Source organism: Podarcis tiliguerta, assembly GCF_965153285.1.
Source record: "Podarcis tiliguerta genome assembly, chromosome: 3".
Taxonomy (NCBI): Eukaryota; Metazoa; Chordata; class Lepidosauria; order Squamata; family Lacertidae; genus Podarcis; species Podarcis tiliguerta.
Window position 1 is genome coordinate 24,365,892 of NC_139536.1, and position 18,429 is coordinate 24,384,320.

At 45.5% G+C, this 18,429-nt stretch overlaps 1 protein-coding gene across 6 annotated transcripts in view; it reads left to right on the forward strand.

The window, feature by feature from the left end:
- HHAT (hedgehog acyltransferase) overlaps positions 1 to 18,429 on the forward strand; it is a 168,593-nt gene that overhangs the window by 138,867 nt on the left and 11,297 nt on the right. The window contains exon 13 of one of the 6 annotated variants that reach the window (XM_083433097.1): positions 1,103 to 1,592. The exons of 4 other annotated variants lie outside the window; for them this stretch is intronic. In XM_083433097.1, the coding sequence (XP_083289223.1) occupies positions 1,103 to 1,188 (86 nt within the window). In that variant the 3' untranslated portion in view covers positions 1,189 to 1,592. Of the gene's footprint in view, positions 1 to 1,102; positions 1,593 to 18,429 lie in introns of those variants that run through there. One more of the 6 variants, XM_083433100.1, reaches the window with a different exon arrangement.

An 18,429-nucleotide genomic window follows, 5' to 3' on the forward strand; every position in this document is an offset into this window, starting at 1 on the left:
AAATGGGAAGCAAGACAGGAAAGAGGAGCTTCATACTGTTTTCTCCCTCTCTCCTCAGTATTTCAACTTCCTTGATTTCTTTCTTTTTTTCTTTTTTGTGCAGCTTGCATTGTAGATACCAGCTCAGCGTGGAACAATCCATGCTCTGGTCATATTTAACTGGAGATAGGTAACAAACAGATTTCTCCACTGTCTTCTCAAATATCAGGCCCAATTTCTGAGTTCTTGTCAACGTGACGTTGAGGTCTCCCAGGGCACCGTATCTAGGGAGCTTCCTTGAAGATCACCAGCAACATCTCTGTCAGTTCTTTTGAACAACTGTCTGTTTGGGGGTTTACTGAGAAGCAGAAAATCAATGTTAGCTTTGGCTCTTTTTCTTTTGGAAAAAGTGAAGACAGATAGCAAATTCAAAGCAACCTCAAAAGTAATTTCCTCTTGGCTATGTTGATGATCTTTGCCTTGCAGTTTTCTAAACCAGGGTTATGCAAAAAAAGAGAAAAAGATCAAGATCTACTGGTAGATCTCTGGGTGATTTGCAGCAGATAAGCAAACTCATAATTGTTTAGAAGCAACATTTTTTAAAAAACAACAACACAACATCCTTTTTTTCTTTTCTAAATTAAGAAAGACTGGGTGGAAATCAGGAATAGATTTTTCTATAAAAGCACCAAGAGTTCAATTCTGATACTGAAAAATCCCTGGGCAGAGCACCCTCCCAGTTCCTTAGATGCCAGTTTGTATCCATGCCACTGTTTTCTATCTGTCTCTTGGGTTCTGGTAATAAACAGAGTAGATCCCTCAAGACTGAAATGTGTCCACTTCTTTCCTACTTCATTGAGCTGGTCTATTTGGGGGCACTGCTGACCAGCTTCAAGCTCCCTGCCTTTTGACTTATAACCAGTCATGAGAAGGCTCTTCCCGCCACTGGCTCTGGCTTCAGCTACTGTTAGTCCCTCTGCCTACCAGTCACAATGGATACTCTAGTAATGAGAGGATACTGGGGAAGACACATAAGACTCACGGCTATACAGGGTTCAGATTAGGGTTGGGTGGCCTTGCATCTTACTTGACAGTGGACAGTAATCTATTTCTCTATTTCAAGGCCTGTCCTGTGGAAGCAAGGTTTTCAACCCTAAGAAAGGAGAGAGAGCAGGGCTTTTGAAGTTGCCCATCAGCTTGCAGACTTAACATATAGAATAAGAGAACAAGAACATACGTTTAGAGAAGATTGGAAAACGTTTGTTGAATATATGGGGGGGGGGGTTGTGTACCCTTGAAAACGTTGGCAGGATTAATTCAACAGTGTAAATAAGTTTTGATGGGTGTAATAATTGAATACTGAATGGTTTAGTTTTTTGTAAAATATGCAGGCGTTTATGATATGCAAAATGAAGCATGGGAAGAGAAGAAGGGAAGTCATTGATATTTTAAGGATGTTTAAATGAGTATTCTAGATTGTAAAACAGAAAATGTAATAAAAAATTATACAAAAAGAAGTTGCCCCTCAGCAGTTAGTATCTTGATTAGCAGGTGGTGAGGTGGATTGGGTTTCTATTTAAATTATAGTCCAATTAAAAAGCGATTATATTATTTTGTAATCTTGACTTTAACACAAGGGGAAAACCCTCTTTGAATAATACTTCAGCTACCTGGGATAATCTGCTCATGTATATTTATGGGAAAGGTCCATAGCTCAAGGGCAGAGCATCTTCTTTGCATGCAGAAGGTCCCAGGTTCAATCCCTGGTATCTCTAGGTAGGGAAACCTGCCTGAAACCTTGGAGAGGCACTGCCAGTCAGTATAGACAACACTGAGCCAGATAGACCGATGACTCTGTTTAAGTGTATGTTTTATATTTGCATTTTCATATGAATTGGCATATGCAAATTTTACACAGATCTGTGCCCACTTTCATTATCTGTTTTGGCAGTGTGCAAGTGACCATGAGAGATTAGAGCAGGGGTTCCCAAACATGTGATTCACAGACCACCAGTGCTCCCCAAGCTTCATTCAGGTGGACCACAGCTTTTTTGTAAAAATGCAATTAAAGATCGTGCAGCGCCTAGCACAGCACATTACATTTGCTACAACGGGCTGAAAAATCACTGAGTGGTTCGCCAAGACCCTCAACAGTTTTCAACCATGGAGGGTGGAGTCTGAGAACACTTGATTTCAAAAGGGATGGCGATCATGAAAGTAAATGTTGGCTCCTGAGGATGTCATTATTTCTGGAACCCAAATTTCCACCATCCTCTTTCTCTAGATTTCTGTCCTCCCAAGCCTAAAATTGATGCACAGCTACCTTCTCTTGCCCCCTAGAGTGAAGTGAAATGGGGTGGGAGGAGGCACCTGAGAAGGTTGAAATCTGAAATATTTTCCATCATCTCTGTTTTCACTTTGGATTTTGCATGGCCAGATTATGATCCTTGGCCTGGATGGATTTCCAGTGCCCCGGACAGGGATTTAGTTCAGGGATTCAACTGTCTTATTGCAACCTGTGGCAGATGACATTTTGAGTCCATTCATGAGACGTGAGAGAGCTTGTTGCTTATTCTTCCCATGCTGTCCAGAGGAGATTAAAAGCTTGCCTCTTCTTGATGAGTCACTGTAAGATGAAGGGTTTTTTTGGTGCTGATTTTAACGTCCTTTGTAAATTAAAATCCATAGGGAGGAACGGAGGCTTTGATGTTTATTATGCCATTGGAAATCCCACCAGCTGAAGACCAGAACATTATGCCACACCACTTCAGGAGCATGTGTGTCAGTGCTTTGACTCACGACTAAGTAAACATAGCCAGGCACTGCACATCTGGGTATACTTGAGCTCTGGTGGCTTATTGCTTTATTCATTGGTTTATTTTGCATACATAAATATTCATGCAGCGCTGGCTGTTGCGAATTGGCACACTGCTGTATTTAAGCACACAGCTGGTAGCCGTAGGCAACAGAGAGCAATAGGCCACTAGGTGAGTGGACTAGCAGAGGAGGAGTAGAGCACTCTGTCCAGCATCAATAGCAAGCCAAAAGAGGAAAATGTCCTCTTCTGTAGCATCCAGCGTGGGAATGTAGGGTACTTTCTGCACCTCTGTTTTCGGATGGGATTCAGTCATACACCAGCAAATTCAGGTTATGCCATTAGAGTTGGTTGGGAGGTTGTGCAACAAACTTCCCAAACCTTCCCAAAAGGTTGGCCTTTCTGAGATAAGGAAAGTGACCGGGAGCTTGCATTGGAAAGTGTGGGGTAACACTTGATTGGACATCATCTAACCTCCCCACAAACAAACCATAGAATCATAGAGGGACCGCAAGGGTCTTGTTGTCCAACCCTCTGCAGTGCAGGAACCATGATGAAGTGGCTGGAGTGGGCTTCTGGAGGAAGGGACAGAGGTCTCCATCTGTGCTGGTCCCGTGGGTTACCCGAAAGGCAAGGTCCAAGTCCAGTCCATGGTCAAAGGTACAAAGTAGAGGCAGTCCGTAGTAGCTGAAGTGTAGGGCAGGGTGTTGGGTGAAGTCAGGAACAGGCAAGCAAGCAGGGAGCCAGGGCAGGTCAGGAGCTCAGGCAGGAACTAGCAACTAACAATGTTGCTCCTGCTACTTGGGACTGGGGCTTGGCGGCTTTTATCTGCCCCGAGGCATAGGGCAGCCCCAATCCTCAGGTGACTCACCTCTCCTGGCCTTGAGGCGAGCACTCCTCCTGTGGGAACTTAGCTCTCTCCGCTCTGAGCCTCTGCAGCTCAGGAGAGGCTGGAGGGTTACCAGACCCAGAGGCAACCTCAGCTTCCTCTGACGGGGCTGAGAGTGGAGCACCTGCAGGCAAGGGTCCTCCATCACCTCAGGAGCCAGAGCAGACTCAGCTGGAGCCTGCACCTGAGGATCCAGCACAGGTGAGGACCCTTCAGGCTCATGCCCGAGCCCTTGCTCAGCTGGTTCTAGAGGCGGGGAATCCTGTGCAGGCTGGGATCCCTCAGGTTCAGCATCCGAGTCCAAATCCCAGGCCATCACACCATCCATCCTAGGACAGCCCACAGCAAGGACTAGTGGCTTTCGCCATCTTATTTACCACTCATATTTGCAAATATGAAAGTAATGTGAAGGTGGAGTTGTTGCTCAAGAGGAAGTACTGTGTTATTTATGGCTACCTGTTGCTTTTTTTAGATGAAGTCCTGCTTCCCCTTTTCTTCCCCTTTGATCTCTTCTGTCGCTTGTATATCCTGTAGCCTTTGCTGCCATATTTGCTTGGCAGGTGGATCTGCCACGTTACAAAACGAGAACTGAGCGAGTCCTTGCTGCTGTTCCCTCTGTTGCCAGTTTGAATATTCTCATTTACTGGCAACCTCTTGAGAAGTGTCCTCTCTAGACACAGGAGGTGTATGCCCAGAAGCAGGTTTCTAATAATACAGCAAAACATGTTGCTCTCCTTTATATACTCCTGTGCTGTTTGTGAGGGTGGATTCTGCTGGCAGTGCAGAACACACTTAAGTCATGGCATGGGGACCTTTTTAGTGGGAGCAATTGTCAGATAAGGTGTCCCTCCCCCCCCCCACTTTAATTACACAAATTGAAGAGAGGGAAGTGGAACCATTTTTACCACTTAATCCTGCAAATACACACATGAGTTTTGCCTGCTGGCTTCTGTATGAAATTCCCGCTGTCCCTCATTAATTCAAGGCCAGACATCCCTATTAGACTGGAGAATGGTAGGGAACATCACAGTTTAGTAAATGCAAGCAAGGCCAAATTTAAATAAATCACGGGTAATTACAAAAGCTTCAAGAAATGTGATGTGCTGGGGAACAAAATGGTAATATTTCTCTTTCTCTCTTCCCTGGTTTTAAATAAGATTAGTGTTGGGTGGCCAGGTGCTGGAACGATGGCCTTGGAAAATGCTCAGAGCCTCTGCTAAAAAGGCTTTCTGTTTTCTAAATCACCTTCGTTTGAAGTACGCAATTATTTTCAAAATTAAAATTAGCATTGAAATATCATCTCGCGTGGGATAGGAAACTGATCACAGTTTGGACACATTAAGCCCAAATGTGTGGAAAGAGGGGGAAAGGCTAAAGATGAGCTAAATTGGTAATTCTCCCTCATAAAAGGACTCCCTTGACAGTACAGGTCCCTGGAAATGAGGGGGGAGGGGGACTAAAGCCCCTCCTGTTAGTATGGGAGGCAGAGGGTCAGCCCCACCCTCCAAAATGATCAAACAAACAAACAAAACTAGGATTGTAGTTGGGGCTGATTTTATTGTTCCATAAGTAATCCATAATGTTTACTTCGGCCAAGTTGTTTGTTAGATTTCTTGTATTTATTATTTGCCCGCTCATTAGGTAAAGGTAAAGGGACCCCTGACCATTAGGTCCAGTCGTGGCTGACTCTGGGGTTGCGGCGCTCATCTCGCTTTATTGGCCGAGGAAGCCGGCGTACAGCTTCCAGGTCATGTGGCCAGCATGACTAAGCCGCTTCTGGTGAACCAGAGCAGGGCACGGAAACACCATTTACTTTCCCGCCAGAGCGGTACCTATTTATCTACTTGCACTTTGACGTGCTTTCGAACTGCTAGGTTGGCAGGAGCAGGGACTGAGCAATGGGAGCTCACCCCATCACGGGGATTCAAACCACTGACCTTCTGATCGGCAAGTTCTAGGATAAAAGGTGCTTGGCAAGTAGGCGGCATTCGTCTCCTCCTTTAGCAAGTAGTTGGTGTGGCAGAAGAACTTACCCAAACTCCTGGTAGACGTGCTACTGCTCCTTACCTGAAAGCTTCCACCCCACCATGCCATCCACTACTGACTTGAACCCTCTGCCCCCGCCCTACTTTACAAACACATCCAAGCTCTCTGCTTGACAGCTAAAATTCTTCCCTGATTGGCTGACTAGAGAAATGCCTGTCTATCATAGCAATGGACAAGGTGTAATAGAGGGATGTCCTTCCTATGTTATATGGATACATGTATATAGATACAGTGGTACCTCTGGTTAAGAACTTAATTTGTTCTGGAGGTCCGTTCTTAACCTGAAACTGTTCTTAACCTGAGCTACCACTTTAGCTAATGGGGCCTCCTGCTGCCGCTGGGCCATTTCTGTTCTCATCCTGAAGCAAAGTTCTTAACTCAAGGTACTATTTCTGGGTTAGTGGAGACTGTAACCTGAAGCGTCTGTAACCCAAGGTACCACTGTACAGATATAGCTGTGGCTCCCTCTGGAAATGCGAAACACCTCTAGATTTTTGGACTTTAATCTGACTCGGTGTCTCGACTCCTAGCTGATGAAGAACAAAGACTCAAAGGAGGATTCTTTCCAAAGGCTTTAATGTTTAGATATGCAAATCGCTGGTTTGAGGCACTTCAGCCAATACACATAATTAACCCAAAATACAGCTGCAACAAAGTCAGGTGCTCTAACTGCCAAAGCTGTAGGAGCTGATTGAATACTGTCACACACCCCTTGCTGTCCTATATATAGCATTGGAGTTGGCCCAACTTAGTGCAGTAGGCATTTCTGTAGTCTCTCACTATGCCTAGTAAGCAGAAGCTGTGCCTTTGTCCTTTGGTTCCTCCTACATCTAGGGGACAGGGCAGGTGGCTGAGGCTGAGGCAACATCCCCCTGTGGAAAGGCAGAGCTACTCTTAGTATCTAAAGTTGTCAGGGTGGATAGTGGGACACGTATCATGGAAGTGTCAGAGAAGAAGAAGAAGAGTTTGGATTTGATATCCCGCTTTATCACGACCCGAAGGAGTCTCAAAGCAGCTAACATTCTCCTTTCCCTTCCTCCCCCACAACAAACACTCTGTGAGGTGAGTGGGGCTGAGAGACTTCAGAGAAGTGTGACTGGCCCAAGGTCACCCAGCAGCTGCATGTGGAGGAGCGGAGACACGAACCTGGTTCACCAGATTACGAGTCTACCGCTCTTAACCACTACACCACACTGGCTCCAACAGCTGTGGAGAGGGAAGCGGGACCAGAGAGGGAGGTGGGGCTCATGACTATCATTGTGGAGGCAAAATGAGAAAGCAGGTTGAGGAAACCTAATGCCCTTTCCACCTAATTTCACATGTGGGAGACTTCAACTCTTTGCATGTTTTCATTATACAAAATAAGGTTCCGGGGTCTCAACCCCTGCTCATATTAACCTCCAGGATCTCTTCCAAAGGAGGACAGGAAGGAGGGCTAGCATACTCTTCTGCTCTCCGCCTTGGAGGCCAAGCCTAACTGCCCCCAGCATAGAGTAAAAGGTAAAGGGACCCCTGACCATTAGGTCCAGTCGTGACCGACTCTGGGGTTGCGGTGCTCATCTCGGTTTATTGGCCGAGGGAGCCGGCGTACAGCTTCCGGGTCATGTGGCCAGCATGACTAAGCCGCTTCTGGCAAACCAGAGCAGCGCACAGAAACGCCATTTACCTTCCTGCCGGAGTGGTGCCTATTTATCTACTTGCACTTTTATGTGCTTTCAAACTGCTAAGTTGGTAGGAGCAGGGACCGAGCAACGGGAGCTCACCCCGTCGCGGGGATTTGAACCACCGACCTTCTGATCGGCAAGTCCTAGGCTCTGTGGTTTAACCCACAGCGCCGCCCGCGTCCCCTCAGCATAGAGTAGGCTAGTCTTAAAAAGTTACTTATGCGTTGCAGACATGCTAAGATATTTGGAGAAAGGGCGAGTTAAAATAACACTGCCGCTCTTAAAACAAAGGAGGAAAAAATTAAGACGATGGCGTAATTCAACTGTATAAAATGCATTTTATGGAAATGTGAGGGCTGGCCTCTACAGACTTTCTTATCAGACAGACACTTTCATTTATTACGCAGGCGACTTCTGGTAATGCAGCTCTTTGAAGGAAAAGGTCAAGTGCACACTGGTGGTGGTGATGATGATGGTGTGTTTTTTAAAATGCTATAATTAGAAAGATAAGCATATATAATAAATCACAAGAAATGATCTTGGGAGAAATTCTGAAGCAAATGCTGTTTATTTCAGGCTCCTCTCTCTCTGAGGGGCAAATATGATGCTAAACACACAGCAGTGTTTGCATAACAGTTTGAGGCTGCCTCCAACACTGTTTTGCAGCTGTCACAGCACCTTGTAATTGTACTTTTATTTCCAGTGCCTACACAGCGCAAAGATCCTGTAGTCTCCCATATATTAAATCCAACTTGCTGGCTTTCCTCTGCAAAGCTCTAAATGCTTTAGATAGTGTGCATATATCCTGGTCATCTCTGTTTAGCCAAGAACTGTCTATTCATAGTGGCATCTCACCTGCCACTCTTCTGCTCCTCCGTCTCTCAAGCACCAGCAGGGATGGATGAATGCAGGCTGTGTCCTGACAATAGCTTTCTAGCTATTTGGATTAGGCATTGCGTAGCCATCCTTGCTCACAGTATGTGGCTGTTGTTCTTAATACCCACCATGACCAGCTGGGGTTGGGTAGTTTTTCTAACCCTCCAAGGAAAGGTGAAACGAACCCACAGAAGCATAACCACAGCTCTGCTCATGAGTGTGTGTATATATATGTGTGTGTTTTGGTGTGGATGTCAAGTTCTCAGCTCCAACTGCAGTTGCTCTGGGACTTCTGAGCTGAAGGCAGGCACACTCTACCCTCTGCCACTGGCCAGGCAGCCAAGGGTTGCTGTGAGGTTCACACCTCCCTCCCTTGAAGAACATCACAGCAGGAGGAGGACCAACCTGTTCCCATCCATCAGCCAGAGGAGGAGTAACTGCAAGGAGTTCTGTCTCGCCACCAGGAAGAAGACTGTGCTACAATGGTCAGCTGCCCTTGGTCCACAGAAGCGAGGGGAGGCACACTCTGGCCTCTGCTGCCGTCTGGAAGAACAAGAGCCGCTGGATTTGTCGTGGCCTGTTCACAACTCACCACTTTGCCAAACCAATCGTCCTCTTCTTCATGAGAAGTGAGCAAAGGAAGAACTTAAGAGTGCTGCTGGATCAGGCCAAAGGGCCTTCTGCCCCAACAACCTCTTCTCAAAGTGGCCAAACAGATGCCTGCATGAAGTCCACAAGTGGGATCTGAGTGTGACATCAACTTCAGAAGTATACTGGGAAGAGCCACAGTTCAGTGGGAGAAGATTTGCTTTGCATGTATTGACTCTCTGGCTCAATCCCTGGCACAGACGCTGCATAATTTTGAGAGGGCCTGGCTCCCGCATTGTGTCCCTGATTGTGTCTAGTATCCCTTGATAGCCTTCTTTTCCAAGCACTTGTGTAATCCTCTTTTAAAGTTGTCACTACCTGTTGTGGGAGCAAACTCCATAGATGAACTGTGCCATGGGTAGGCAAACTAAGGCCTGGGGGCTGGATCCGGCCCAATCGCCTTCTAAATCCAGCCTGTGGGTGGTCCAGGAATCAGCGTGTTTTGACATGAGTAGAATGTGTCCTTTTATTTAAAATGCATCTCTGGGTTCTTTGTGGGGCATAGGAATTCACACACACCCCGTCAAAATATAGTCCGCCCCCCCATAAGGTCTGAGGGACAGTGGACTGGCCCCCGCTGAATAAGTTTGCTGACCCCTTGAACTATGCATTGTGTGAAGAAGTACTTTATTTTGTCTGTCCTTTCAACATTGGATAGGCCCAGGTCCTAATATTTTGAGAATCCAGGGCATAGTCTTGTGGATCCAAACTACAAGAAGATTCCACCTAAACATTAGGAAGAACTTCCTGACAGTAAGAGCTGTTTGACAGTGGAATTTGCTGCCAAGGAGCGTGGTGGAGTCTCCTTCTTTGGAGGTATTTAAGCAGAGGCTTGACAACCATATGTCAGGAGTGCTCTGATGGTGTTTCCTGCTTGGCAGGGGGTTGGACTCAATGGCCCTTGTGGTCTCTTCCAACTCTATGATTCTATGATTCTTTCACCTATGCAGAGATATCTGCACAAGTTTCATTGAGTACACCAGGGCAGGACCAGCAGTATAGCCCCATGGCCCCCTTCTCCATGGGTAGCCTCTAGGCCTTGAGAATTTGTGGCTGTGTTTAAGCACATTACAGTCGCTGAGCATCTCTGCTTGGTGCTTGTTCATCCAAGTGCACAAAAAGTGAGAGAGTGTCTTATCCTACAGCAGTGGTTTTCAACATTTATAAATTAAGGGAACCCTTTTCCTGTTGTGACTGTTTCTACTGATTTTTAGAATACATGGCTATGTTTACAGATGGAGGGGGGGGGAAGGAGAGTAAGAGAACATTGATTTTCCACTTACATGACAATTACAAGTGCATAACATTTGCTAAATAGAGAGAGGTTTCTTTATTCACAGCAGTAATTAAAGTCAAATCAGATTCATTCATGCAAAAATTTCCCCTGATACTGAGAGTTGGTTCGTTATACATCTTGCAACTGGCCTCCAAAGATTTTTTATTTTTTATTTTTGTAAACACAGAAGGGGAGCCATAATATCCTTAGAGAGACAGTAGAATTTGAGAAACTAGTTACAGCGCAAGGCAAAAAAAAGGGAAGATTTTTACTGGAAACTTAGTAAGCTCCATGGTATTTCTGTTCAGCTCTCAGTTTTAGGGATGGATGAATCTGACAAGTTTTCTCTTTTTCTGCTCTTCAGTTCTCCAGACTTCCAGGCCAGCTTGCAATTTTTTAAAAAACAAGTCCTCATGAAAATTCAGCAGCATTTCTCCAAATATACAAATCTTCGTATGCAATTTTCCTTAATAGACACATTTTTGCAAAGTTATTTTCTATAGTATAATGTATTTTAGTATACTCTTTCTGCTATCATATGCATCTTTATTTAGAAACCATATTCGGAAGCACTATGCATGTGTAAAGGCTGCTTATGTGTAGCCAGCAAGCGCTGGTCTTGCTGTTGTAAGAGACCAAGGCTGTAATGTTACTTCAGCAACACTCTTCCTTAGGCTGAGCCCTGTATAGGAGCAGAAGTTTACAACTACGGCTACCATATAATGCCTGTTCCGCATTTGTAAGAACTTGCTTGTTTAGTGAGGCAGCAACTTTGGGACTTCCTGCCTGTTGAGATCAAGCAGGTCCCTTCACTCTTTTTGGCACCTGCTGAAAACATTCCTGTTTATACAAGCCTACCCAGATGCTGAGAAAGTTGAAGTAATGTTAATAGGTTTTAATATTTTAACATTTGTTTGTTTTAAATTAGGGTCGTGAATTTTTCTCGATTTTATGGTTTCGGCTTTTTTGTAAACTGCTTTGAGTTTGTTTGTTTTTTTACAATCAAGCAGTGCATAAATTGTATTGATTCTTTTGTATTAGAGAGAGAGAAAGAATAGTTTTCTCGACTTGTATGCTCCCGCTTCACTGACAGATGTTGTTTCAGTTAAAGGGGCTCCAACAGTTTCCCCCCTCCCAAAAAAACAGTGGAGGAGACTCTGATTGAACCAGAGCTTCTGCAAAGGAGTCCTGAGGATGGCAGTGTGATATCCTCTTGCCAGAGGGGATTGGCACCACAGGCTTTTCTTGCAGACACACTTCAGGACTGGCCTAATAATAATAATAATAATAATAATAATAATAATAATAATTTATTATTTGTACCCTGCCCATCTGGCTGGGTTTCCCCAGCCACTCTGGGCGGCTTCCAACAAAGATGAAAAATACACTAAAATGTCACATATTAAAAACTTCCCTGAACAGGGATGCCTTCAGATGTCTTCTGAATGTCAGGTAGTTGTTTATTGCTTTGACATCTGATGGGAGGGCATTCCACAGGGTGGGCGCCACTACCAAGAAAGCCCTCTGCCTGGTTCCCTGTAACTTGGCCTCTCGCAGTGAGGGAACCGCCAGAAGGCCCTCGGAGCTGGACCTCAGTGTCTGGGCAGAACGATGGAGGTGGAGACGCTCCTTCAGATATACTGGACCGAGGCAGTTTAGGGCTTTAAAGGTCAGCACCAACACTTTGAATTGTGCTCGGAAACGTACTGGGAGCCAATGTAGGTCTTTCAAGACCGGTGTTATATGGTCTCGGTGGCCGCTCCCAGTCACCAGTGTAGCTGCCGCGTTCTGGATTAGTTGTAGTTTCCGGGTCACCTTCAAAGGTAGCCCCACGTAGAGCGCATTGCAGTAGTCCAAGCGGGAGATAACCAGAGCATGCACCACTCTGGCGAGACAGTCTGCAGGCAGATAGGGTCTCAGCCTACGTACCAGATGGAGCTGGTAAACAGCTGCCCTGGATACAGATTTGACCTGTATGCAGCTCCCTTTCTGACTCCGAGTCCTCACCTCATCCTTTAGAGTCTGATGCCAGAGTCATCACAATCTGGACAGATTCTCCCTGCTGCTGAGAACACGGACACACCCACCCACCCACCAGCAGCCCCCTGGCTGAGAGATGGAACCAGAGAATTCTTCCCTTCTGTTCTGCAGTGCCTGGGCTACCCATTATATAAAATAAATCATCGTACTGGCACAAGAGGTCTTTGATACTGCTGAGAAGGCCCTGAACTGGAGTGATGAGATACAGTTGAGGATCTGGCTCATGTCCTCTCCATAGTTGTGCATGAGAGGTAATTTTGGTGGGTGAATCTTTTCTCACTTCTGGCACAGGGTAATCTGACAAACTACTTTGTCACATTTTCCCTCTTGTTTTTGGCTTGTAAAGAAAGGTACCCACCTGCTTTTGTAAAGTAGCCTTCTTGACCTTGGTGCCCTCCAGATATTAGGGTTGGGGGGCATTAATGAGAGTAGTACTGGGGTCAGCAAACTTTTTCAGCAGGGGGCCGGTCCACTGTCCCTCAGACCTGGGGGGGGGGGGCTGGACTATATTTTTTTTTGGGGGGGAATGAACAAATTCCCATGCCCCACAAATAACCCAGAGATGCATTTTAAATAAAAGGACACGTTCTACTCATGTAAAAACACGGACCATCCGCAGGCCGGATTTAGAAGGCTTGGGCCGGATCCAGCCCCCAGGCCATGGAGTAGTACAGTGGTGCCTCGGGTTAAGAACTTAATTCGTTCTGGAGGTCCGTTCTTAACCTTAAACCGTTCTTAACCTGAGGTACCACTTTAGCTAATGGGGCTTCCTGCTGCTGCTGCTGCGCCGCCACGCGATTTCTGTTCTCATCCTGAAGCAAAGTTCTTAACCCGAGGTACTATTTCTGGGTTAGCAGAGTCTGTAACCTGAAGCGTCTGTAACCTGAGGTACCACTGTACTCCAAAACACCTAGTTGAGGTTTTTGGGAGTTGTGTTTTTTTAAAAAGCACCTGGCTGGCACCATGTCGACAAAGGCTGCTCTAACCTTCACCCTCTGCTGAATCCATGTTGGAAACTCCAGCCCTGGTTTCCCTAGGTGGTTTCACCCGAATACGAGACTGTCTGATGGCAGCTCCAGTGTACAGTTTGAGGATGTGACGGCGAGAGCCACTGTGCAGCCTGACTTTTATGCGTCTGCTTCTCTGGTTGCAAAAAGAAGGGAGGAATCAGGCTCACGCACTCGGCTGCCGTGGGCTGAGGTTGTGGGAGGCAACGCTGAGTCACTGGTGCCATTGCTCAGCCAGGTGCTCCGACGTTTCTGATCCAATAAGCTGAGAGGGGAGCAGGTGCTGTCAATTGATGAACCAGAGAGATGCCTTGGCAGGGATCACGATGCACTGAGCAGCTGGCTGCGAGGAAAGCTGCTTGCGGAAGCCTCTCTGCGCCTCTGGCTGTGTGTGCTGAGCACCTCGGATCTCGCTTCCTTCCCGGCTATCTTTTCCAGATGAAGCATTTCATTAGGGAACAATAAGGGGGAGCAGATATTATATGCTTGGCTACAGACAAGTACGCATCCTACTGAGGAAACGGTGGTCTCCTTCCCGAGCTGCATAGCCACAAGATATGGGAACAATCCAGTCTTTTCAAATTATTTGCAGCACCCAGCTCAGGTTTCAAAGTGGGATGGGGGCAGCCCAACAACCAAGGAGGAGGCATTCAGGATTATTCAGGCACTGTTGTCAGGGAAGACATTTTATTCCACCTGGATTTAAAGGCAGATCTACCAAATACGCACTTTCTAAAACAACAAGCAGCAAACTGAAACATTTAAAAACTTTAATCCGTGTTGCACTTCTCTGAATTTTGCAGTGCAGCTCCCCTGTCAAGTGGTGTGTGCAAAAATGCACATACCAGGGTAAAGTGTGGGAAAATGCATATATTAGTCCATTTATCCAACAAATGTGTATATTATTGCAATATCCAAAAAAAAATGTTATATTGTGGGGAATTGCTTTGCAAAAGTATTGGGCAAAGTGGCATCCAAAAAATGTCTATACTGGGGGGCTGGGAGGGGAAATTGCCCCGAAATGCTAGTGAATTTTCATTGCAGGGGAAATGCCAAACTGATATTGAAGATATTGGAGAAGTGAAGTCAAGACTGAAAAAACTAAGAAGCCAAGAAAAACAGAAATCTGCATATGTGGCCATCCCTAGTTGTCAAACAACCTTTTTTAAAAAAAATGATTATTGCTCCATTCCATGTTCAGGATCTTCGTTAACAAGCATGAAAGGTGAGGTGGGAAGGAAGCAGACCTGAGCAAATGAGTCTTGCCCCCTTCCTCTTCATTGCTTACCATGAGGTCAAGGGTTGCTTTAGCCCAATAATAATTTCAATTGCTTCCATTACTGCTTCTAATAAAACAGTTAGAAATTGCAGTTGCCCTAATTTTGGAATATGTGCTAGTTACCCTAACAAATATTTCTAAGGATACTTTTACCAAACACATGTCTGTCACACGGTAGACCTAAGCCCATGAACATGACAGAAACCGTTCCAGCCTTTCTCGTAACTTTAGGCCTGATTTAACTTCCAACGCCACCAACTTAATAAAAGTCAGTCTAGCTGTTGGACTGTATATAAATGACGCCGCCACTTTATTGGCAAAGGGACTTTCCAAAGGACCTCACCATCGTGGTAAAAAAATAAAGTAGTATTCCTACCCCACCACCCATTAAGTTATTAGCATGTGTACAAGAGCAATAGATGCCAAAATGAAAATAGCCCATCCCTAATTAATCTTGCCAGTTTGCCATAAACATAATATCCCTGTCAGTGACATAGAAAGATGAGAGTTTTATGGAGCACAATCTGTCTGTTTCATGCCATGGATTTAAAAAGGGAAGTGGAAAGAGAAGCCACCAAGAGGCAGATATATGCAAATCAGCTTCATCAACTCCATTTATCATTTTTATAGGTAGTTTGGAAGGGAAACTAATTAAAGTAATTATAAGATATTTCTTTTTGGTTTCGCACGTATTAAAAACCCTCTTGAATCAGCACCATTAATATGACAGGGGAAAAGCAAAGCAGATATTTTCTCTGGTCTTCCTTGTGGTGCTTGTGCGTCTTCCGCCTGCCCCCCTCCCAGCGCTGAGCACTTCAGGTATTCTAGATACACAGGGCATCTGTACGCTTTGCATTATGAAACATGGTCTTTTGAAAACAAATTACCGTGCCTTTGGAAATGTTTGTACATTCACCAGCTGCTATGGTGTCTTTCTGCACACCAGCCTAGTAGATACACAAAGCTGAGACAGCACATGCGTTGTTTGCCTCCGTTGTCGCTACAGACTCACCCAGTGCAAATCCAACAGGGTAAGTCAGGGATGGGAACTTGTGACCTTCCTGATGTTGTTGGACTACGATTCCCATAATCTCCGGCCATTGGCCATGCTGATGGGAGTTGAAGTCCAGTGACATCTGGTGCCCCATCCCTTGTGTAAGCCCAGTCTGCTTGTTAGCTACAGTCTCATTATAGCCGCTTACTAAAAAAAAGGGGGGGGGAGGTAAAGGACCCCTAGATGGTTAAGTACATTCAAAGGTGACTATGAGGTTGTGGCGCTCATCTCACTTTCAGGCCGAGGGAGCTGATGTTTGTCCACAGACAGCTTTCCGGGTCATGTGGCCAGCAGGACTAAACTGCTTCTGGTGCCATGGGACACCATGATGGAAACCAGAGCACACAGAACAATGCCATTCACCTTCCTGCCACAGTGGTACCTATTTATCTACTTGCACTGGTGTGCTTTCGAACTGCTAGGTTGACAGGAGCTAGGACAGAGCAATGCTGCCCATCACGGGGATTCGAACTACTGACCTTCCGATCGGCAAGCCTAAGAGGCTCAGTGGTTTATACCACAGCACCACCTGTGCTTACTAGAAAGGGTCTGTCAAGAGCATACAATAGCATTGATGTCGCTGATTCTGTGGATGGCTAAAAGGCTTCTAGAATGACACACACAAAGGGCTGCCTCCCTGGTTCCCACCATGGCGCCTCTCTGTGTATATTCCTATGCTGGCACAGCCCCATATTGGATATGCTTGCAACATAACCAAAACCTATTGAATTTATCCCGGTGTATAAACAACATGTTGGGAGATGATGTTGGTGATTTCAATTTGTATGCCAGGGCAGCAAGCACGAAGAGAAGAGCTAAGAAATGCAGGAGGTTTCTCCAAATTTAGTTCTTGGAGCAAGCTGTAGTCCATGCTTGCTTTTACAGTCATTGCTTTGCATTAGCCGCGTGTGTCCTTAGGTCTCAGGTATTCATGCCAAGGATCAGTTGGTACCTGGGATACTATCTTCAAAGACGCTGGCTGCAAATACAGAGTTTAATCATCAATCCCTCTTTCCACAGAACTGTGGGAGTGGTATCTCTGGGAGGGAAATAGAGGTTTCCCAACAACCTTCGGTATAATAAACTGCAGCTCCCAGGATTCCTTGGGGGGAACCACAACTGTTAAAGTGTTATCATAGTGCTTTATTTGTATGGTGTGGATGTGGCCTTTGTCTCCAGTCCTTCCTCCATGCACAGGCCCAACCCTACCATCAGACAAGAGGGGAGCAATTGCCTCAGGTGGCAGGTGGCATGAGGTGGCTGTTGTTCTCTGATGGAAGATAGTGCGCGGTGTGCCTCGTGGCCTGTCATGTACTGCCTGCATTATCCTGCTCCTCTGTGGTGTGGCGGATGACACTGTCCTGTTGCTAGTGTCAAAGCAAGATTCAACTGCCCGTCCAATTGGCTTCTGGGTGTGGAACTGGGGGGAAGGGAGCACCATCTTGTTTTGCTTCAGGCAGCAAAATACCTTGAGCCAGCCCTGTCCATGCAAAGGAGTTGATCATGTAAAAGCTTGCTTGGAATTTTATGCTGTGCTCAGGGAAGCAGGAAGCAGAGGAACAGAACAGTAGCTTGACAGCTTTTATTGCTACGTTGCAAAAATGCATGCAATTAATAACGGAAACACTTTCATTGGGAGCAGACAAGCATTTCTATGATTTGGGTGCAGTAAAAGAACTTCCTCTCAGATCACCTGTTAGTACAGGAAGGCTTCTAATACGTTCGAGTCGGTTTCTGTTCTTTTATCACAGTATAGTCCTGCCGCATCAACATCTATGTGAACTGGTTTCACGAAGCATTCCCTGAAATTTGACATTCCAGTCATAAAATTGGCGAGTTGCAGTTTTTATTTAATATTTACTGGTTGCCAGAATGTGTTATGATCAAAATTCTTGAGGCCTGCTTGTTCTCAGGATCTCCTTTCAGACACGAAAGATACTCTGGGAGCTCAGACTCGCCATAATGAAATGCTAAAACTTGGCATTCTCTCTAAATCTGTTGTGACAATCCAGTTTCATGCATGACAGTACATTAAATTATCAGGACTTCAGTCAAATGAACAATGCTGATTGCAGAAAGAGAGAGATCCTGTCATTATCAGGGAAAATTACATTGATTTTGTATTTACACGGTAAACGGTGCAAAGCATTTTACATTTAAGGCCATTATAATTTATGAGGAATGATTGATGGTGTGCCTTGGATGACACTGGTCCACACTTGAGTATAAACACTGCAAGAAATAATTGGATGGACTGTTATCCCCACCCCAAATGGATTAAAAGGTGTTCTCAGGGTCTTTTAAAAATGCAAATGGGTTTTGTGCTGAATTTTTATAGCAGGTAGTCTACCTCAGTGATATTGTGTGTGCCACCCCCAAAAAAAACCTGAAGCAGATGGTAAATGGGATTATTAATTTGACAGGAAACTGTTGCAGGTTTGCAGTCTAAATCAATGAGAATATCTCACAGTTGGTCTATCTGCTTATATATCTAACATGCAAACATGCATTGGACGAGAGACCATTTGAATGTAGCGCTGGGTGAAATAATCCACACCCACTCTGGAAACCCCAGAGTGACCGGGTTAATTTCCTGGACACCTGAAGAAGCTCAGAATGGGGTCCGCTCCTAAGTAGGATGTGCTCCTAAGCCTTGTTACATAGCCCTTGCCCATGGGCAGCGATCCATGCTGCTGGCATTCCTGGGGAGCTATCCAGATTGGTTCTTAAAATGGAGTAGCAGCTCCTAATTAGTCCCCCTCATAAAGCTATTGTTTGTTTATAAGATTCCTTGCATGCCCTGCACCAAAACAATGCAATATTGAAGAGGGTTAATGCAATTTGCACTGGCCTCGT